A 21,449-nucleotide genomic window follows, 5' to 3' on the forward strand; every position below is an offset into this window, starting at 1 on the left:
GCTGCGATGCAGAGGAGTTCAGCTGCGTGCCGCCGGGCAGCATCGGGGAGGAGCAGACCCGGCTCCGCTGGCAGCCCGTCACCTGCCCTCTCCATCCATCTGCTGCAACGCCAGCGAGGGCAGCCCGGGGGTTTGATTTACGCCTCCTGAAAGCCCCAGGAGCTGTCGCAGGGGCAGCGTGCCCAGGCCATCTCTAATGACGTCTTTCACCTTAAGCTAGCACAACACGTGCCTTCAAAATGGACACAAGTGGCATCTGCCATCCCCCTGCGGCCGGTGTCCCCCAGGGTTGTGCACCGTGAGTCACGCTGCCGCGGGCCGGAGGCCACGAGCACCGCGGGATGGGCCGAGGAGGGGTACGCTCGTCCGGGAGGGCTGGGCTCTCCGGCTCTCTCTCCCCGTTGGCCTTTCGCCTGACGCTGCTGTATTGGAGAGGAAAATCGCTAACCAGCAGGTCACCCAGCAAGGAGAGCAGCTTGGATCAATCGCAGCCTTCCTGGGTAACGGGTGTATCTCAGGACACCAAAACCTCATTGCATTTGCCGGGAGGTGGACGTATTGATGGTTCATCGAAACGCCCGGGCGCTGAGCTAAATCCGTTTCCTCTCATCACCCAGGGCCGGCGATGCGGCTCTGCCCCGTGACATTGCTCCAAGGACCACGAGTGAAACCCAAGAGCCGGAGGGGACGGGAGGGGGCCCCGCGCGGCCGGCATCCGCGAGCAGCGCTGCTCACGTGAGCCAGCGTTAATAAAACGAGACCGCAAATGCTGAGTCTAAACCAAGGCAGCGCATGTGCACCAGCAGCCTGACGCAGTTCATCATAGTTCCAATTAACGTACCAAAGCCAATAACCAAAAGGGAAACATCAGGCTTTAAAGGAATTAGGAGGAGGGTGGGGGACAAAAGGTAGGTTTGAACTAGAGCCCAGGTCCCAGCTGCCACAAAAGCAAAGAAATATCAACTACTGGACATCTCCGAAGCACCAGCCAGGCAGGGCCTCCAACAAGAGCCAAGCCAGGCCTGGGAGAAGGGCTGGGCTTTGCACAGGGATCCTTGTTTTTTGCTTAGATGCTGTGTTGGGTCTGCAAGGGCCAGAAATGAATCGGGCAAAAGTGTGAAGAGAGAAGAGGAAGAGGTTTTCTGGCTGTTCAGGGGAAATCAGCGTCTTCTCTGAAATTTAGTTTTGCAGGGAAAAAAATCTTTAAAACACTGTCAATACTACTTGATGTGTGGGAGCTCAGACGAGGCCCTATTCAGCATCAGGGCTCCTTTGTGCTCATCGTATCATTAGAAAGCGCAAGAGCAGATCTCAAAGCCTGCCGCATCTCCCATTTGCCTTCTTATCCCCGAGATGCTCGGCCTCAGGGGATGATTATCTGAACAAGCAGCGCAGAGCTGATGTGCTCCTCCCGTCCCCGCTGCCTGCCCCATGCCCGTTCAGTCCCGCCGGAAAGGAGGAGCACGTCCCGGTTGCCGTCCGTAAGGTGCTACCTCCTTACGGCACACACAAACTTGCAGGAGCAAAACGCAAGCAGAAAGGTGCCCCATGGATGCTGGGAGCCGGTGTGGCCGTCCCCGACCCTGGGGCATGCAGGAATGACCCCGCAGGAGCCCAGCACCCAGCTCAGCAGCGCCAGGCTGGCTCTGCCCCGGGGACACCCGCCACGGGCAGGCTCGCTGCCGTGGGCACCAAGTCCTGCTAAAATGAGCAGCTGCAGTGTTTTCCTGGAGACGGGAGTTGTGATCACGACATGTAAAACTATTGCTAGCAGGTTAATAAGTGGGTGGAGGCTCAGACCTGGGGAGAACGGACATCCCCCGCGCCGTCTCCTTTTAAATACAGGGGGAAGAAATGACGGATTGGCTCCAGGTTGCCTGAGTCAGCTCAGGTTTCCGCAGCATCTCATGAAAACATGTCCCCAGCGAGACCAGCCTGCAAACAATAAATAAATACAGAAACGGCTCCCCGGGCTCCGTGCTATAGCCAGGGCCCTGCGTGGGTGCAGGCAGCCGGACGGGCCCCGACGGAGCACGCTGGCTCAGCCGGGCCGCGGGGCTGGGAAAGAGGATGGGGCAGCACGGCCAGGGTCGCCGGGCAGCACAGAGGCACCCGGCAGGGCTGTGCTGGCGCGGGGGGACCCTGCACAGCCCGAGCATCACAGGACACGCCGGGGAGCCAAAGAACAAGGTGCATGCAGCAATGCCCCAACCCACACCCAGCAGCCAGCCCCCAACCTGCACCCAGCAGAGCGCGGGCAGGGTCCTGGACCAGGGTCCCGCACCCATCTGGCAGCTAACCCAGGGCCTGGATCCCCCAGGTCTGGCTGCCTTTCAGCAGTAGGTGATCCTGGGCTGAAGGACACAGCGAGACCCGCAGGGAACGAGGAGGAAGATTTTCTACGTGATGGGAATGGGTTGTCACAGATAATTGTTCATAATAGAGCTGCCATTAGAGTGGTGCACACACAGAGGAAAACAAGCTCAGTGTTTGCATGTGTGCACGAGGAAAACAGAGACACCAGACACCGGGGTGGGAGGAGGAGGAGGAGGAGGAGGCCAAATTCAAAAACCTGTCCCCATTTTGGTCTGAAGTTGGTAGGTGAGGCCAGGATCTTAACTGAATCAGCACAGATTGCCTGAAAGGGGTCAGAGGATCAGGCCCGAAGGCGATGATCAGAAGTGACGAGATCCTGCTGTCCCTAAAACGGCGGCCGGAGAGGCTCTTGGGAACGATGCTGGAGAGTTTGCACCGCAGGGAGCAGGCAGGGCCGGCCGCAGAGGTGGGCAACCGGCAAAGCAAGCAGGGCAGAGCACGGCCGCGCAGGGCTCAGCAGGAGCAGCTTGCAGGTGAACAGCCCTTTCCAGCCGCTGGGGATGATTTAAGAGAGAATAACATCAGCCCAGTCGAGTCCAATTGCTATTGATAATGTCCATGTGCAATTAGAGCCAATTAAGGGGAGGCAGAGAATGACAAGTGTTTGGCCAGGAGGTTGGGGGGAGGAGGCGGCGGGGGGTCAATACCACAATCCAATTTCCCGACCAGCAAATGCAATTAAAGAGCCTCGCTTACCCGGCTTGCCCAGGAGGGCCAGCACATAAATGGCAAAAGCGCGGCGCGCAGGTGTCCTTGCCAGCATGCAGACCTCCGGGAGCAAGCCGTGCCCCTGCCCCAGCTTCAAGCTGCGGGAGCTGGTGTCCATGTACTTCACCATGATCGCGGTCTTCCTGGTGGTGCTGGTGGTGGCCCTGCAAGGCACGGCTCCCCGGGAGGACTACTTCCCCTACAAGGTGCCGCTGGACCCCCAGGGGCTGCTCGAGCTGTCCTGGAACGTCAGCTACTCCCGGCAAGTGGTGCATTTCCAGATCTTGGTCAAGGACCCGAAGTTCGGGCTCCTCTTCGGGATGTCGGACCGGGGCGAGTTCGAGAACGCGGACCTGGCCGTGCTCTGGAGCGACGGGCGCAACTCGTATTTCGGGGTAAGCTGCTCGCGGGTTTTCAGGGCTTCTTCCTTGGGGACTGCCAGCCGGCAGGCGAGTCTGGCCTGCGGTTCGGGAAGCCGGAGCTGGACCACGGCACGGCGCGCTGCTGAGCACCGTCTCCCGGACCGCTCGCGCTGCTCAGGTGGAGGCCGTTCGGAAGGGCTTCGTAGTTTCTGTTCCCGAGGGATCCACGGATCAGAGCTGCGCTGCGAGCTGGGTGCGGGATCTCAAACCCGGACGAGAGGAGAACAGTTGCTGTGCTGCTTCGGCAAGGCTAACAGTGGACCCCAAACTGGATGACTATTACACTTATCTCCAAAGAGCTCTAACAGGTGGTTGCACATAACAGCCACAGTGCGCACACACGCACACACACACACACACACACACACACACACACACACAAGCAGGATGCATCAACAACTCGGTTCACTTGTGCACTTCTGTCAGCCGCATTAAAAATTAACCACAGCTCCCATTAATGACTTTGAGAAAGTGCAAAAGTTTTCACGCAGAAAGTCTGCTCCTGCCAGCATCAATAAACCAGGTGCAACTCACATTTGAAGCTACAGCAGAGATAACAGCACACAGGAAAATGCAAGCTGACGGCCGACTGCCAGCAGCACAGTGTTATCAGAAATGAAGCATGCGAATGTACATAGGCAGTGCACAAACGCCTGATGGTAACAGAGCGTGGGGGAAACTCATTTCAAATTTTGCTATTTGATTTGCAACTGCAAATTATTGTTTTTTGTTACGCAGTCCATTTTACTAAGTTCTTTGTTGATTTATCTTCGCACTGGGGCTGCAGTTACAACAGCTAATCCTGTGCTCTCCAGCAGCTACCTATCCCCCGACAGCCGGGTTAAGCTTATTGCAACTGCGCTTCACTGCAGAGAGCAATTCACATTTTTCCCTGTGTGAGGCTTTCCAGTAAGTTAAATTTGTACCTCTCTACTTCCTTGAAATTAACCGTAAAATATATTCTTTCCCAATCAGCCGCAATGTGATCTGCAGTATAATGAAAGGCTGAAAAGGAGGGCTTATTATCTGTTCTGTTTTCCTGCTAATTACCAGCCATTCAGGATGTGTGATGACCCAAATGCTACAGTATTTCACAGCATCATGTTAAAAAACCATAAAAGATCATTTCTAATCTGTGTTCCTGTGTTCACCGAAAGACAAACAGTGCTGAATTAAACAGCATGCATGCAACATTTTGGCTTTCTCTTTCAGTGGGTGCTGAACAGCATCCTTTAAATACTGCAAGGAGATTTCTGTAAATCTCTACAGTCCTGGTTTTCTCTCTCAGCAGCCTTTCTTCTGGATAAGTATGTCAGCTGTTAAAAAGATCCATCCAAATTTGCTTAACCCCCCATGTACTACAAGATTAATTTGCACAACATACTCCTATAAAAACAAATGCCACGCTAGCTTCATCTAGCTGATTTTACTCTCCCCCTCTAAGGACAATATGTTCTAGAAATATCACTCCATACTTCTGGCTGAGATGATGCCAGGATGCTTTATTCTTTTTCTTCCCTCTTTTTCCGCCAAGATAAAAGAATTGATGCCACTGGTATACTTGCAGTGAGGTAGCTCTCAGGCTCCTCTAGTTCTCGGTAGACAGAAGACATCAACAGGAGATGAAAAGGATCAGGACAATCACACCGGTCCCTTTTAGCCCCAGATTCCTGCAGGGTTTTATACGCCAAACCTTCAGCTCTCTAAACACCGGATTAATCCACTGCTTTGCTTCTCGGTGAAGCTTTGTTACCATCATTAACCAAGAGCCCTTTTCTGGGAGGCCTCGCTGGGCTCGGGGGAACTGCTTGGGGAGGAGTGGCAGAGTCTGGCCACGATGGAATAAGGGCTTTAAGGGGGGACAGTGATCCCTTGGGCCAGTGCTACAGGCCATCGAGAGTCTGATCTTTAATCGAGAGCAGCTGCTCTGTGCTGAGGGTCTAGGAAAACCCATCACCCTCTCCCCAGAAAGTCCCTCCAGCCACAAAAACACCAAACATTTAGCTCAGACCAGTGCAACATCTTATACCCCTGCAGGCTTCCCTTCACCCCATCAACCTCCTCTCTCCTAAATGCATCTCAGCCCCTAACCACGTTTCGATTTTAGTGCTGGGTCATACATTTCACAGTGTGTGGGGCTGCGGGAACGCGTGCTCACAGCCTCCGAGACGCGGGCCAGGGCAGAGCTTGGAGACCAATCCAAGACAAGACCTGCGGCTCCAGCTGCAGATGCGGCTGCGTGCTGCTCCCGCACCCGGGACTGGCCGTGGTCGGCGAAGCCTCCTGGCACGCCTGCTCACCACGGTGCTTTTGCTCCGGTAGGATGCCTGGAGCGATGAGAAGGGGCGGCTCCGCATGGATTCCCAGCAGGACTACCAGCTCCTCGGGGCGCAGAAGGCCCCCGAGGGCCTCTACCTCCTCTTCCGAAGAGCCTTCAGCACCTGCGACCCCAAGGACTACGTTATAGAGGTACAGCACTGCCGGCCAGCTTTCAGGGCTGGTCTTGCCTCACCCCAGTGACACCCAGCAGGGCTCCAAACCCTGAGTCCGCAAGCTTATATGATATGATATGATATGATATTACATTATTTTATATTATATCACCTGGGCTGCAATTCCAGGAGAGCAGCAGGTTTTCATGCTGTTTGGGGCAGAAAGGAAGTGTGCTACAGCTGTCATCCCTGGGATATGAGTAATGTTTTGCATGATCTATCTACAACGCATTAGAAATCTCTATACAATATGGATTTTAGCTGGTTTGCATCATCCGCTCCTGTTCAGTCTGAGTTAGGTCTATATAAATACTCTTATGCATCACTCCAGCTTGCAGGCGGGAGCCAAGTGTTTGGAGTGTTACAAAGAGGTGTTTGAAGGGTGGCAAAGAGGAGGATTTCAGCAGGAGCTGGAGCTAAGGTACAGTAAATAGAGCTGCTGAGGTGTGCTTGTGAGTTTTTCAATGAAATCTCTCTGGTTTTGCCTTCACTGCTCTTCTGCAAGAGCGGAGGCGAGGGAAACATCCCCAGTGCGGATGTCAAAGAGCAACAGGGTCTCCGCCAAGGACGGGCTGCCCAGGGGCCCTGCGCGAGCAGCAGGAATTGGCACCGGGCTCATTTCAGATGAAAGCCTTTGATGGACAGGATATTTTGAAGCCATTGTGGGTATGGAGTGTCCTTGAGTTTCTGTTGTGAGGTTTCAAAAGCATGTCTCCTGGTGAGAAATTTCTACCGTCTGCCAAAATACTGAGAAAGCTGGTGGAAAAGAATCTGTGTGAACCGGGAAGGGACTTGCAGGTGGTTTTTGTCCAGTTCTTTAAGAGAAAATTATTCTTTTTCTTCCTTTCTTATCTCCTGTCCAGAGCTCACTGAATTCAGCAGGACCCTTCCTAGATTTCAGTAGCCTTTCGTCACACCTTCTTGCCATATCCCTCTAACAAAGGGTGGGAAGGAAGGGAGGATTTCATGAAATAGTTGCTTTTGCCCTATGCCTCCCTCAGCTTCTGCTCATGGTGAACTCAGGGTGGCCTCTCATCTGGAGAGGGAGTCAGGGCCCATCCACATACATATACCTGCACTATGGGTGCTAGTAGTCCATGCAATTCAACCCCTCTAGCATCCTGCATAAAAAAAAAATTACCTGACACACTGCTCTTGCTTCAGGATGGCACCGTGCACCTCATCTACGGGATCCTGGAGAAGCCGGTCCATTCCCTGCAAGCCATCAACACCTCCGCCATCCCCAGGGGTCTGCAGCGGGTGCAACTGCTAAAGCCCAACATCACCGTCCCTGAACTGCCCAGCGACGTGAAGACCATGGAGATAACAGCCCCTGACGTCGTCATTCCCAGCCAGGAGACAACCTACTGGTGCTACATGGCAGAGCTTCCAGAAAGCTTTCCCAAACATCACATTATCATGGTAAGATGTGGGAGAATAGGGCTGTTTTCCCCGGTGCAAAGCCCTCCGAAGGAGAAACGTCCTTTGCCGGTTCAGCCAGGGGCTTGGATTTGGGGTCAGTCGCGTTCATGGGCCCCAAAGCCCTTCTGCAAAGTCCAGCTCCTCCCTGCCCTTCCCAGAGAGGCTCTCAGACTGGTACAGCCTCCCTGCCACTGGGTCCTAACCACCTCCCTGAGCCATCCCACCAGGCAGCAACACCCTCACGGTGGCTGCCAGGAGCCGAAATCGGGGGCTTGTTGGCAGGAGGTGATGGGGCTGTGCCTTGGCACCTGGCCGTCGAGCGGGGGCCGGGGAGGGCTAGGGGCAGCCCCGCTTTTGGGGGAGATGGGGAAAGCTGGAGGCAGCTGCTTGCCTGGGGCGGCTGGAGGGGGCTGCCAGCCTTCCTGCCCCACCGCCCGCAGACCCTCGTTCAGCCGGGAGCCGGGGTGGTGCCACGGGTGGCCTGGCAAAGCCAGAGCCCAAACCATGCAAGCGGGAGAGGGAAAACCTGGAAGGGGAACCGAAACGAAGGCTTAATGCTTTATAAGGGAGAGACAACGCTGCAAAGGAAAACTCAGAGGGAGGATTTTCTCCCCAACAGATGGTGTGAAATGAATCATCTGTGTGTAAGTAAAAAGTGCATAACTCCCGATACCTTCCCGCTGCTGCGGAGCACTCCCACAGCTGGCGCTTCTAGCCAGAGCCGTTTCGCCAGCGGGTTTGAAATCACCCTTTCCGCACCGAATCCCCTGCCCCCTGTGCACCCAGCAGCTGTCGGCTAGAGAGGAAACTCAAGAGCTGCAGGTAGAGCTCACGTGTCCAAGACCCTCCATGTGAAAAATCAATGCTCCCGAGGTCACCTCCGCCCAGCAAAATTAGCAAAAGACGCAATCGTCACAGCACAGAGCAAGCTCCTCCGCTGATCAGGCGCATCTGTTTGCAGGGAAGGGATGGGATGTTTCTCTGTGGGCTCTGGTGGACTCTGGGTTGGTCCCACAGCCAGAGCAGGGAAGCAGCCCCTGGAGACAGGCCCTCCAAGAGGGATCTTAACGTGTCTCCCCATCTTCCACCTTGCAGTATGAGCCCGTGATCACGGCCGGCAACGAGGCCCTCGTCCACCACATGGAAGTCTTCCAGTGCGCAGCGGAGTTTGACAGCTTTCCCCACTACAACGGGCCCTGCGATTCCAAGATGAAGCCAGAGCGGCTGAACTTCTGTAGGCACGTGCTGGCGGCATGGGCCATGGGGGCACAGGTGGGTGCAGGAAGGGGCCCCTGCACCAGGCACGCCTGGCACTCCTTGGCCACCACCTCCGTCTCCTTCCCCATCCCCTCCACGTGGGAGCGGGCCACCAGGTTGAGCCCTCCCCACTTGGGCTATCCCAACCCTGGTCTCTGCCGGGATCTGGGTTCATCCCTGCGTGAGCTCCCCGACCTCCCCCAGCCACGTGTGAATTTCCACCTCTTCCCTGGCCAGCCCTTCCTCTCCATAAATTGGTGCAGTTCCCCCCATGTCGGTCAGTATGGCACTACATGTCCATGCAGGGCACCTGAGAAGCTTTCTGAAGACCAGCAAGGCTAGCTCAACATCGCAACAGGATGGAGGGGACAAGCCATGTCCCCAGCCCACACTTATGCCCGTGATTATGCCCAGAAACTTCCCTCCATGTTTTGTCAGCCTCCTCCCAGAAAACCCAGCTCCCCTAACACTCCTCCCTCTGCCTCCAGGCCTTCTACTATCCCGAAGAAGCAGGTCTTGCCTTTGGTGGTCCAGGCTCTTCCAAATATCTGCGCCTTGAGGTTCATTACCACAATCCCCTGGTGTTCGAAGGTGAGTGGGTAACGCAGAGCTGAAGCCTCCTGCTTTGTGCAGCCTTTCTGGCATGACCTGTGGAAGTTTCTAAGCAAATAAAACAAAAATCTAAGAGAAGAACCCAAACTGGAGCTTTTAGCGGGGCCTGTTGGCCAAGTGTCGAGGGCCCCTGATTCCTGTGCGAGGTGGTGGTGGCCCTGAGCTTAGAGCACAGAGCAACAGTGGTGCCAAAAACACCAGGCAGACAGCAGCAGCCTGGCTGGGGATGGGGAAATTTAGATACTGTTTTAATGGTATTCCTGCTTCGATAACATTGTCAGGAGACACATTAAAAAAAAAAAGAAAAAAAGGTTCCAAACAACCCAGTTTCTTCATTTACATAAAATCAAGTAACTTCTTGACTACTCAAGTATATTTTTAGGAGACCAGAGCATATGTACTGAAGATCAATCATAGCACATTCGGCAACTCGAGAAGAAACACGTCTATAAATACGGAGCTCATGTCTTTCATAATTTATCTGCTTTTGCATGTTAACCAATAGTGTCTCCCCAGTTATTCTTATCCCTTGCCTGGCTCCATCCCAGAGACAGGAGTTCAAAGCAAGTCTGAATCCCTCCTGACCTACTGAACCTGCACTTTGCTTGCCAAGGAGGTCGCGGTGAACGGGACCCAGAGCTCGGTTTTGCTTCGCAGCAGAACTCGCTGCCAACCCTCGCTGCTCTGCAGTCAGCATCAGCCAAGAGCACGTTGCGGGCACAAGGCCCTTGCCAGCTCTCATTAACTGTGTTTGGACATTAGTGGGGTTAAACAGAGCGACCTCAAATGCAAGAGAGGCCAGAAGCTCTACAAATACAAGGCGTATTTGCTCCATAGGCATTTCCCCTCCTGCCAGACCCCCGGTTAACTGCATGGCCTTAGTTTTTGGACATATGATGCAGTTGAAGAAGATGCAATGACCCATATTTCTGAGGAAATTCTCCAAAGCACCTCAAGATCTGTCCTTCTGCTTCGGGCTCGCCAAAGGCATCCCTCTATCTCTCTATCGGGAGCAATTTGGCCTTAGGCTGGTGACTTTCTAGGGGACCAGGCCTTACCTAGGATTTTAAAATAATGAGAACAGCATGTGGGAGAAGAGCCCCAAGCGAGAGGCTGGAGTACCTCTCCCCACACTCACTGCAGCAGAGCCTGGTGTTTCACGTCTGACCTTGTCGCTGGAGCAGTTAATTCTCCCGCGGTGATTTGCAGCCTTGTCCTCTCGCCTGCCAGGTCGCCGTGACTCCTCGGGGATCCGTCTCTATTACACGGCCACCCTGCGCCGCTACGACGCCGGCATCATGGAGCTCGGCTTGGTCTACACGCCGGTGATGGCCATCCCCCCGGGGGAAGCCGAGTTCCTGCTGACGGGGTACTGCACCGACAAGTGCACCCGGCTGGTGAGTGCACCGGGGCGGGTGACACCGGGGCGACTAGGGCTGCGTCCCCGGGGCGGGATGTGCCCGCGAGTGCAGGAGGTGACGCGCAAACCCGGCGCGTCGGGGCTTTAGGTCCTGCTGGGACCGGTGCCTCCACCGTGCCTTACCACACAGCGTGTCCTTTCTGCGCTGCCTTCACGTAGGAGGAGAAGGGTTGTAAATGGCTTTTCCTAGGTCACAGACAGCGGAGATACAGCGTGGAGCACAGAGCTCCAAATTCCTGCTTTTAAACTCCCTGAATGCCTTCCAGCCTGTTCCAGCGAGGGGACCCTGGAGTTATGCTGGAAAGAAAAACCTACCGCTTAAAGCAAACGCCAGGCAGCATTACCCAGCTGTTTGGGACCTGCCGAATTCCCCTTGAAGGCCGTTCTCCTCGGGAGCCATCTGCTCCGGCTCCCAGGAGTGCTATTCCCTGTCTAGGAAAACTTACTGCTGCGCTCAGCACGCCTGGACAGTGTTTTCCCCTCTGGTAACACAAGGATTTGCCTCTCTTTCCAAGGAGCTCTCCAAGAGCTCTCAAGTATGTTTTCTAAGCAGCCGCTCTGCTCTCAAGGAAGATTTGGTGGATGATTTTGCAGGGCCTACCCACCAGGAATCAGCTGCGCTACCGCCAACAAACGCACGGCAGCAAACAGCAGTCAGCTCAGCTGCTTTTGCTAATTTGGGGCATGGCAGTACGTAAATCCAAGCTGTCAGCGGACCGAGCGTCCGTACCGCTGCCGAAAGCTCACTGCTGAGCTTCCCCGACACTACGGCCATCCCCAAAGCCCCGTCGCGCGTGTGCTGGGAGCCCGGCGAAGGGCCCGCAGGTCCCACGCGAGGGGCGAGGAGAGCCGGGGAGGGGAGAGGGATGCGGCTGGGCACAGAGGCTCGAGCGGTGCCTCTCCCCCCAGGCGCTGCCGGCCGCGGGCATCCACATCTTCGCCTCGCAGCTCCACACGCACCTGGCCGGAAGGAAAGTGGTGACAGTGCTGGCGCGGGACGGGAGGGAGCGGCAGGTCGTGAACGCGGACAGTCACTACAGCCCTCACTTCCAGGTACAGCCGCCCTGGGTCCAGCGGGGCAGCGGGGTCTCCTGGATGCCCGGGTGGACAACACTGACCCAGCGCCCGTCCCCGGGGCACAGCACGCGGGAACAAGCCACGGCACTGCTCTAACCTGGCTCCTTTCCTTCCGTCCCAGGAAATCCGCATGCTAAAGGAGGTGGTTCCCGTTTTTCCCGTGAGTGGCCCTAAAAACCGCGGCAGCTTCCAAACAGATCAAGACGTTGCCCTGACTCAGAGGCTTAGACCCACCAGCAGCCCTTAGACCTGTGGCTCCTTGCCGTTGCTCCGTCGCTCGGTGGGGCACCCGCTGCACGCGGCATCGCCCCGTGGGGCTCGCGCGGAGGTGGCGAGTGCCGCTGGGGCCCCCGGGGGCTGCGGAAGGACACGGGGCTCCCGCAGGCTCCGGGTCCTATCTGCCACCTCCACGCGGATGTCTCGGGTGTGCCAGGGCCCGTGTCTCACTGGTGTGTGGGCAACCGAGCCATGCCTGTAGCTAAATTTAGCTTTGATTAAGCATCATAGCTTTTAGACAAGCATTTAGCTGGGCTCCCTCTGCTGCTACCTGGGAGGGGATTCGAAGGGGGCCGGAGCTGTGTCCGTGCGGGAGATGCCCTTTCCACCCTGGGATGCCAGGGAAGTCGGGCCGAGCCTGCAGCCAGAGGATTTCCTCGCATTGCAAATTAGCAAAGGCGTACTCAGGGGGGGTTGTTGTTTTTCTGTACTGGAGGGGGAAAAAAGCCCAACTCATCCTCTGCAATATGTCATTACTAAAAAAAGTGCATCTTGCCAGCTCTGTAAATAAATAGCAAGGAGCCAACGCTGGGCCTTTACAGGGGTAAAACAGAGACCGAACCTGCCGCAGGGGCGAGCGGGGCTGTATGGGTGAGGAAGGACCAGGGTGCAAAGCAGGGGCCACCCGCAGAAGCAGTCACCCCCCAGGAGGCCAGCCAAAAGCCTCAGCACTTGCCAAAATCTTCCCCAGGGCTCTGCAGGTCGAGCGAGCCAGGCGGCAGCCCGCGCCCCAGCATGGTCCCCGGAGCGGGAGCAGCAGTCGTGCTATCAAGTTGGGCACTATCTGTTCAAATTCTATATATACAAAATATTGCCTAAGTGCATTTTTAGGTGCTTCAGCCCTTCAGAAATCCTTAGAAAGTGAGGAAAGCAGGAAACACTGTTTCTGGGCTACGGGAACCTCCCTGGGGAATGCAAATGCTCCTGCTGCCTGGAGGCCAGCGCGGGCTGGGGAAGCAGATTGCCTGGTGCTATCGTAGCTGCTGCAGAGAGCAGAGACCTGGGACAGAAGTCCCCAGCCACGATGGACTTGCCAGTCCCGAAATGTGCAGATTCGAGATGGGAAACTTTGCTGCGTAATGTCTGTGTTTGAACTCGCAGGGCGACGAGCTCATCACCACCTGCACGTACAACACGGAGGACAGGAGCCGAGCGACGGTGGTGAGTGGGGGGCGCGTGCCCGGGGGCTTGCGTGCCTTTGCCCTTCGGTTTGAGGGCCTGCACCACCGAGCAAGGCAACGGGAAGGCTGGGACCGACTGGGCAGCTCGCTCAGGCCCCAGGTTGGGAGGACTCACAGGGTCCTGCCTGAATCAGTGCCAGAAAGCGGAGGGAGGGCGGCAGCGACGTGAACCCACCAGGCTCTGCCGCCCGCAGCTGGGATGCTAAGGTGCTAATTGAAAAGTAGCACGTGTCTAATTCCCATCGCAAACTGTTCCACCGGGTACTAACTGTAATTAAAGAGAAGTGGTGTTTTTTCGACAGTGCATATTATTTTCTTACATAGGCAGCGAGAAAGAGGCTGTCAGAGGTACCATCAACAGGGACAAAGCTAAATATAGCAGAGGGATTATAGAAAATCTGCACTTTAACGTAAACTACACGAGCTAGCCCAAATGTCTGCCCTTGCATAAACGGCCAGACAGGCAGCGTGCTGCAGGTCCTTGCACCCGCCGGTGCGTGCGCGGGCAGGTCGTGCTCCGCGTCTTTGCAGCCCCTCCGACCTTCCCGCTCGTGCAGAGCGGGGCCGGCTGCCGGGCACGCGGCGGGGTTACACCGCGGCCGAGCTCCCCGGCGGTGCGTACGGCACGTGCGCCTCTCTCGGCAGGGCGGGTTCGGCATCATGGAGGAGATGTGCGTGAACTACGTGCACTACTACCCGCAGACGCAGCTGGAGCTGTGCAAAAGTGCTGTGGACCCTGGCTACCTGCACAGATACTTCAACCTTGTCAACAGGTACCGAGCCCCTGCGTGGTTAAAGCTCTGGCTGTGCAGTCGCTGGGCTGGGGGTGCTCACGCTGTTTGGGTTTCAGGGCACCCAGCGACTGCAGCAGTGGGAAAATGAGGCTCAGCGGGAAAGAGGATTCCTGGCCTCCCCTTTCCCCCATGCATGCAACTGCTTCCAGGCTTTTAAGGGAGGATATAGTGGGAGGCACTGGGGAGGGAGATCTCACCAGGCGAGGGACCTCCCTGCAAGATGCAACACATGGTGCAAGAGACTTGCATGCAGCCGCTATCCTACACTCCAAGACAGACACCAGCTATCCCTGCCAGAGAACAGGCTGCAGCTCATTCCCCCACCATGAGAGGGGCGAGATGCTGACCTTGCACTTGGTGCCGTACTCACAGGCAGTCCAGGTCGCCCCAAATCTTCCTCACGGAGGTGCTGGCTGTGCTGAGCTGGTTTCTCCTTGTAATGTGCTGCATTGGGAGTCTTTCCAGGCAAGGAGGAGTTAGACGTGTCCGGTGCTGAAAGGGGACAGCACGTCTCTGCTGCGCTCCAATCTGGCATTTCTTCTGTGCCAGGTTCAACGACGAGGAGGTCTGCACGTGCCCGCAGGTCTCCGTCCCGCAGCAGTTTGCCTCTGTCCCTTGGAACACGTTCAACAGGGACGTGCTCAGAGCCCTCTACGGCTTTGCGCCGATCTCGATGCACTGCAATAAATCCTCAGCTGTCCGGTTCCCGGTACGTACAGCTTTGAAACCAAATTCTGACACGCTTTGCAGCAAAACTCGAGGCAATAGGTAAAAAGTAGCTCGGCAGAGCTGCACCTCACTCCCACGCAGGGCAACCCCGGTAAGACGGGGAAGGTTTCTGGTGCACATGGCCGCAGCAAGCGGGGTCTGGAGCTGGGAGTTTTGAGCTGCCTTGGGGAACTACAATGTCAGCAGGATTTTAGAGCCCATCACAGGCCTGGCATTTAAAACGATGTGCCACAGCCGCGAGCACACTGTCGATGTACTCGGGCAGATTCAGTTAGAGGAGACGCATTTGCATAAAGCAATTTTGAGACTTATTTTTCAGAGCAGACCTGAGCTTTAGACCAGAGATGTCTTCACAAGAAGGATAAACATGAGGTGATTTTCATGATTTTGGCCAATTATATCAGGTCCCAGCAGAGCAAGTTCTTTACATGCAGCATCTGTGCAATCTCCAAATACGGAGACACAGCAAAACCGCACGGCTAAAGTGCTGCGGGATCTTTAAAGAAAAAACAGGCAAGTGATGATCATCACGACAATGATGATGAAGATTTAAAACGACCGATGGTCCCTATCACCATCAGTTCCTGCTGCCATTTATCAGTGTAATGGAACTGTGACTTACACGGTAAGTTTTTTCTGGATTCAGCACTTGCCATGGCAGCGCACGGAGGACCTGGAGCTCATTTTGAGGAAGACCATCAGTCTCCACCCCTGGTAAAACTCCTTTAGAGCAAAGTTGGCCCTGGAGCGGGCAGAAACCCTCCCAGCCCTCCGGTCCGAACTGCTGGGGCTGAGCCGTGCCTCTCCGCTCCCCGTCGTGCCCAGCCGGCGTGGGGACAGCAGTGCTACAGAGGCCTTGGGCGGCAGATGAAGCATGAATTGTGCCTCAGTTCTGACCCAGGCAGCTCTGTTGGTTGCGGAGGGGCCTGGGGGGCGGCTGGGAAGAGGTTCACACCAAGCAAAGCTGACGCGGCGCGCCCAGACGGGCCCTGCAAGATTCTCTACCTGCAGATTTCTACTCACACATGCACTGAAAAGAAAAACCATTGAAACACTCCAAACGCCCTCAATACACTCCAACCCCACAGTGTACAGCGTGGTGCCGGCACAGGGCTCCAGATGTGCTAGCAGAGGCAGGAGCAGGGGGCTCAGGGCCCGGCTGGCCCTGGGGCCGGGTGCCACGCAACGGGGCCGGGGTCAGAAGCGCGGTGTGCACAGCCAGCATGGCCGGACCCAGCGGATCCTGCCCCTGTGGTGTCCTGAGCACCGGAGCCAGGAGTCCTTGGCCAGCAGCGGTGCAGCTCTGCTTGCTCATGGGGAACACCGTTTCCTCTCCTGCCCGCAGAGCGTAGCCCACTCCGGGCTATTTAAAGCACCCAGCGGTGCAGAGTGTCCTTTCGCCTTTCATTCCCAACTCTTCCCCGTCCTTCGCTGCAACGCAGCCAGCGCAGGAGGCAGCCAGGGCAATCACAGACATTTGAGCCCAGTGAGAGGTGGGGAGGCCCGTGGGGATGGGGAGACCTGGTGCCCCGCAGGCAGCTTTGGGTTTCAGCGCTGCCGCGCACAGGCAGCAACGACGGCTTCTTGCAGCGGAGCGACTGCTGCGTTCCCACCTGCGCTTTGCCCTCGCGGTCCTGCAGCAGCCGCTCTCCTTTGCTCTGCCCCTCTTCCCCTGCCCCACATTGTGCCGGGAGGATGCCTCCATCTCCGCAGCCTTTCCTGGCGCTAGCTCTTACCGGCTCGTTTTGCTTGACAAACTACAAGGAATTTCCTTGGAAAACATAAATTCAACTTTTCTCCTCCTGCTGATGACTCACCGCTCTACCTCTGGGCTCCAGACCTCCCTCCTCCTGCACAAACCCGAGCGCGCAGCCGGCAGCCCAGCCGTAGCAGTGCCGAGGTGTCGCTCAGCCCTGCTCTGCCGGCCCCGAACTGCCCTCCTGCAGCCCTCGGCGGGGTCTGTACCCGGCAGGTTGCTCCTCACACTTAGGCACAAGCTCAGGCTCTTGGCCTGGCCCAGCCGCAGGGATGGCCCTTTCCCACTTGCCCAGGCTGCTGCATCCCTCCTGGTTCGGAGCAGCCGCGCACACACAACCACGCTGGCATGCTGCAAATAGCACCTCGAAGCCACCTTTTGGGCCCATACCTGTTAAAAAGCTCTTTTCAGGGTGGGGTTGAGAGCTTGGAGGGCTGGTAGGACTCACTGCTTTGAGTTGTCTCCACCTGGTTTAGTTGGTAACAGCTTTTGGGGCAGAAAGTCCCTAGCTGGGGTGGTTCTGTGCAGCTTGCACACAGCAGCCTGCCCCAGAGCAGGGCTCGTAGGCACTTCTGCAATGCAAATAATTCACAGACTCACGGAAAACAACCTGGCATTGCTTAAAAACACTTCGGATACTGAAAGGCATCTCACGTTTCTGGATGCTGATGAGAGGGGAGGTCTCCGGGCTTTCACTGCCCCCCATCTCTCTTGCAGGGCAAATGGGAGAAGCAGCCGCTTCCCGCCGTCACCGAGACGCTGCGGGAGCCCGCGCCGCGCTGCCCGCCTGCCCCAGCGCCTCGGCCGGCCTCCCCCGTCCCCGTCAGCCTGGGCAGGAGCAGGAGGGACTGAGCACCCGGCTGAAGCCTCCCTGCGCCGCGGCACCAGGTCGCGTCCCGCCGGGCCACCGCTCTCCGGGCCATGCCTGCGCCCTGCCGGCTGCCTCCCGGGGGGCTGCGGGGGTTCGTGAGTCAGAGCTCGGCGAGGCTCCGGAGCTGGAAAGCGCTATTATTAGTGTGCTATTAGCAATGCTGCCTCTGAGTAATGCTGCTTCCCGCCCCCGGGGTGATAACGCGGAGTTTGCTACCGTGCCTCTGCGCCGCGCGCCCGAACGCCGCGGGGAAACCGAGGCACGGGGCAGCGACCTGCCCAGCCACGAGCCCGCCCGGCTGCCTCCGGCCTCCGAAACGCGGAGCTGAGCCGTCGTGCATGCCGGGGCGGCTGTGCGGTGCTGGGACCCGGCTGCGGCCGGGGGAGGCCGTGATGCCCGGCTGGCCTTCACCCCCCGCGGCGGGGAGCGCGGCCCCCTCTCCCGCTCCTCCTCCCACGCCGGGGATTATTCGTCTTAACGTGACCAGATGCCAAAGGAGCGGATCAACGATACCTCCGTGATGGGATTTAGAAAGGGGGGAGGGACACGGGTGGAAAGACAAACCTTTTGGCAGGAAACACGACTCCATTAAACAGCTAAATATTAAAAAAAAAAAAAATTATAAAAAAGCTCTTTGCTGTTGAGCTCCAAAGTGAAAAGACCTCTGGGACTCAGGGAAAAGCCTGCAGGTGCAGGAGACCCAGGACCCCCTGCCACGCTCCTGAGCCCCTGCCCCTGCGCCCAGCTGCCCAAAACCTGTCCCAGGCACGATTTAAGCCGGGGCCGAGTGCCAGCAGCCCCCATCCCGTTTCCCCCCGTTCTTTTGGGCACATTTTCCATAGCAAACACACACCTTTCCCAGCCGGGCAGAGCCTGAAAGCCGCAGGCTGCTTTCGGGAAAGTAAAGCTGTATGATCTTAGCTGGTGTGCGGCTAATCCCCAGCACAGCGTCCACGCGCAGCACAGACAGCCGTGCTCCTCAGCCCCCTTCCCCTTCATCCCGCGCATTTATCCTGAGGATAAACGGGCAGGAGCGCTGCGATCCCCCTCTGCCCTCCGCAATCGCCTCCTGCCCACCGAAGAGCCGCCCTGGTCGTGTTTTTAATGTTTCCAGTAAAACCAAAGCTTTTGAGGGGTCAAACTCTCGCCTGTGGCGCTCATTGCGGGAGGCTGAGGAATCGACATCAGCTATAAAGGGAATATAAACCAAGCAAATCCAGCCAGGCTAAATAAAGAGAAAAGCTTGTAGCGTGATTATTTCTGCAGGCTGATAAAAGCTTCGGCTGGGAAGCGCCCGCGCTTTGCTGCGGGGGCAGGCAGTAAAAGCCCCTCTGCCCTCACCAGTGTCTCCTCGAACAAGGCCAGAATATGCAGCGAGGGGCCCGGAGCCGAACTTGGGTCAGCTCTGGGATTTCCTTTAATTCCCTGGAATATGGCCAAGGGGAGCCTGCCGCCCCAGGAAGACCTAGGGAAGGTCCGTAAGGTCAATCAACGCATGGAAAAGAACGATTGCCCCAGCAATACGGTTTCATTTAGGAAACACGAAAACAAAACCTTTAGCCTTTTTGGAATCTCTTTTCCTTCTTCCCCTTTAATTTGACCCAAATTTGCTTGATGAGTTCAGTACAGGCTGCAGGTTAGCCCAGTTCTCCCAGCAGCCCTGGGAGCCTGAGGGGTCACCCAGGGACCTGGGAATTTCGCCATTCGTTTTTCCCTCTCCCCATCCCGTTGTCACCAGCACCGGCTCGTCTGTTACCCGCCGCTCAGTAAATGCCCCTCACTCGCTTGTTGTCCGGATCGAAGGGGGACTTGGTGTGCGCCCGGGCCGGGTAGGCGACTCCCATCCGCTCCAGCTCGTAGCGGCCGCTCTCCACAAAATCCAGCGAGACCTGCAAGGCAGAGCCGCGAGCAGTGAGCCCGGACACCAGGGCAGGTAGGTGCCCGTGTGCATTTTAATAACTGCAAATTTAATAACTTTAGCATCACTGCTGCTCCTTCTGCTCTTTAGCCACGATGCTACGGAGCCGTCCTCGCCTTCCCCAGCCCCGCGAGCCGGGGGCACCGCCGCTCCCCCGGCAGCGTGTGCAGCCGGTTCCAGGGAGGAAAAGCCCAGGGACCACACAGTGCAGCAGCAGTGCCGGGCCCCGGACTGCCGGGCAGCGACACGCGCTTTGCCACATTGCCTACCCTCCTCCAAGGGTCCGGGCTGGCACAGGGACGGGGACACCCTGCCAGGCCGGGGACAGCGGCGGCAGCGGCCCAGCGCTGACGTCCCCGTCAGCAGCTCCCCAAGCTGCCTCCCCTCACCGCGCTCAGAGCACATACGCAACGCTTCCCCTTTCCTTCTGCTGCGGCAGCAATTACTGTGTAAATCAAGCGGGAGTTATCACACGGAGCAGGGAGATTAAGGCTGCGCGTTAACATCTGCTTAACGAGCGATGCCTTTGTGCAGGAGGCAGCGAGCCGGCGCTGCGAGCGAAGGCGGCCGCCCGCCGCACAAAGGCAGCCGGCGAGGTTGGGGGCCCATCAGCGGGGCCACCCGTACGCTGCGCCTCCCCATTCGGCAGCCCCCATCGCTCTAATTTGGGGTTAGCGCTGCCTGAAAGGCCCTCGAGGGCGCGGGAGGCAGCTGCCTGCTGCCAGCCCCGCGGGCGCTGCTGCGGCGTTCAAGCTCTCGGTGCAGTGGGTGTTTGAATGGGGAGAGCAGCGCAATCAATCTGCCCGGCGGGGACACGCCGAGCGCTTATTCGCCTGCCTCTGCGCCTCTCCCGAGGCAGGAGGGGCCTGTGCCCGCATCCCGCTGCTCCGTCACGCTTCCCGGGACCGGCTGCAGGCAGGTGGGGGAGGCCGGCAGCACCGAGGAGCAAGATGTCACAGGAAGAGAGTGGAAAAGGGGGGAAGAAAATGAGGAGGAGAAGCGCTCGTCCTAGCGAGGGGCCCGACACGGGGTTATTTATTGCAGTCCCCGCTGCAGCGTCCGGCCTGGGGCTGAGCCAGGCTGTGCAGAGCCGGCGTCCGGCAGCGCTCAAGGGTTTAACCCTTGCGCACCAGGCGTTGCCGTCCCCTGCTGACACCCTCCCTGCTGCAAGAGTGGCTCTGCCTTCTCCAGAGGGACAATTCAGCACCCCTTAAAACATAAAACTTGCTCGCCAGAAACCTTCTGACCTTCACGTCCCGACACAGCTCCCCAAAGAGAAACGTGCAGCCCCTGAGCCCCGTGCCAGCGTCAAGCCCGGTGGCTGCCACCTCCTCCCGCGAGCTCGAGCTGCATCGATCCGCGCTCTCCGAGCAGACTTGCCTTGGGGCAGCAGCCAGAGCTTGCTGGCACGGCCAGCTGCTCCCCCCGCTTTGAGAGCGGACGTGTCCCTGATGGGAAAGGACCCGACACAGATGTCAGCAGCACGAGCTCCCCGTGCACGCCTGCCACCGCAAAGCCACCGCTCCGGCCGTGCCGCGTCCCTACGACCTCCGCTCTGTCCCTCCTGCACGGGTTTGCCATTGCACAGTGCTGAGGCTCCCAGCACGGCGCTTGCTTTCCCCAGAAGAGGTGCAGTACAAGATGTGGGATATCAAACAATTTAGGGGGGCAAGCACCAAGCAAGGTTTTATTGTCGGTTTTCTCACCTCTCTTTCTTCCCTGCAGGCGACAACCCAGCAAAAAGCATAAAGCCTCCCATGGAGCTCCCAGCCCTCTAGCACTAAAGAGGAACTGGCAATTTCAAAGTGCAAAATGCACAGCGCAGAGCCGGGGCAGCGCTAGAGGTGTGACCCCCTGCGCCTGCCCACCCCGCTGCACTGCATCGCCCTTCCACCCCCCCGCCAGCCCATGGGCGCTGCCGGCAGCACGAAGCCGAAACTCCTTGCCCAGAGCTCCCGGGATCAGGCCTCTGTCTGCTCAGAGGTGCCCATCACACTGGGAAACGCCGGTGGAGACAGAAGGAGATGGGGAAGTGAGAGGCCATGGAGGGAAAGCTCTCAGTGGTTAATTACAGGAGGCTCAGGATTAATCCCTGACACAGGATTAAAAATCAAGGCAAGCAAGTGGATTAAAGCACA

At 57.4% G+C, this 21,449-nt stretch overlaps 2 protein-coding genes across 4 annotated transcripts in view; one reads left to right on the forward strand and one right to left on the reverse strand.

Annotated features, from left to right (window-relative positions):
• Positions 1 to 3,048: 3,048 nt before the first annotated feature.
• DBH (dopamine beta-hydroxylase) lies at positions 3,049 to 17,374 on the forward strand. Its single transcript, XM_026094369.2, is given in 13 exon segments — positions 3,049 to 3,127; positions 3,130 to 3,479; positions 5,829 to 5,975; positions 7,163 to 7,420; positions 8,516 to 8,692; positions 9,166 to 9,268; positions 10,520 to 10,686; positions 11,619 to 11,762; positions 11,908 to 11,946; positions 13,164 to 13,223; positions 13,889 to 14,016; positions 14,587 to 14,746; positions 17,240 to 17,374. Coding segments are annotated over 13 exon segments (1,947 nt in total).
• Positions 17,375 to 18,948: 1,574 nt separating this feature from the next.
• The window catches only part of SARDH (sarcosine dehydrogenase), a 36,399-nt gene continuing 33,898 nt past the window's right edge, over positions 18,949 to 21,449 (reverse strand). For all 3 annotated transcript variants that reach the window (XM_064523835.1, XM_026094486.2, XM_064523836.1), the window contains one exon: positions 18,949 to 19,282. In XM_064523835.1, the coding sequence (XP_064379905.1) occupies positions 19,157 to 19,282 (126 nt within the window). In that variant the 3' untranslated portion in view covers positions 18,949 to 19,156. The remainder of the gene's footprint in view (positions 19,283 to 21,449) is intronic.

The sequence above is a fragment of the Dromaius novaehollandiae genome, chromosome 20, assembly GCF_036370855.1.
Source record: "Dromaius novaehollandiae isolate bDroNov1 chromosome 20, bDroNov1.hap1, whole genome shotgun sequence".
Taxonomy (NCBI): Eukaryota; Metazoa; Chordata; class Aves; order Casuariiformes; family Dromaiidae; genus Dromaius; species Dromaius novaehollandiae.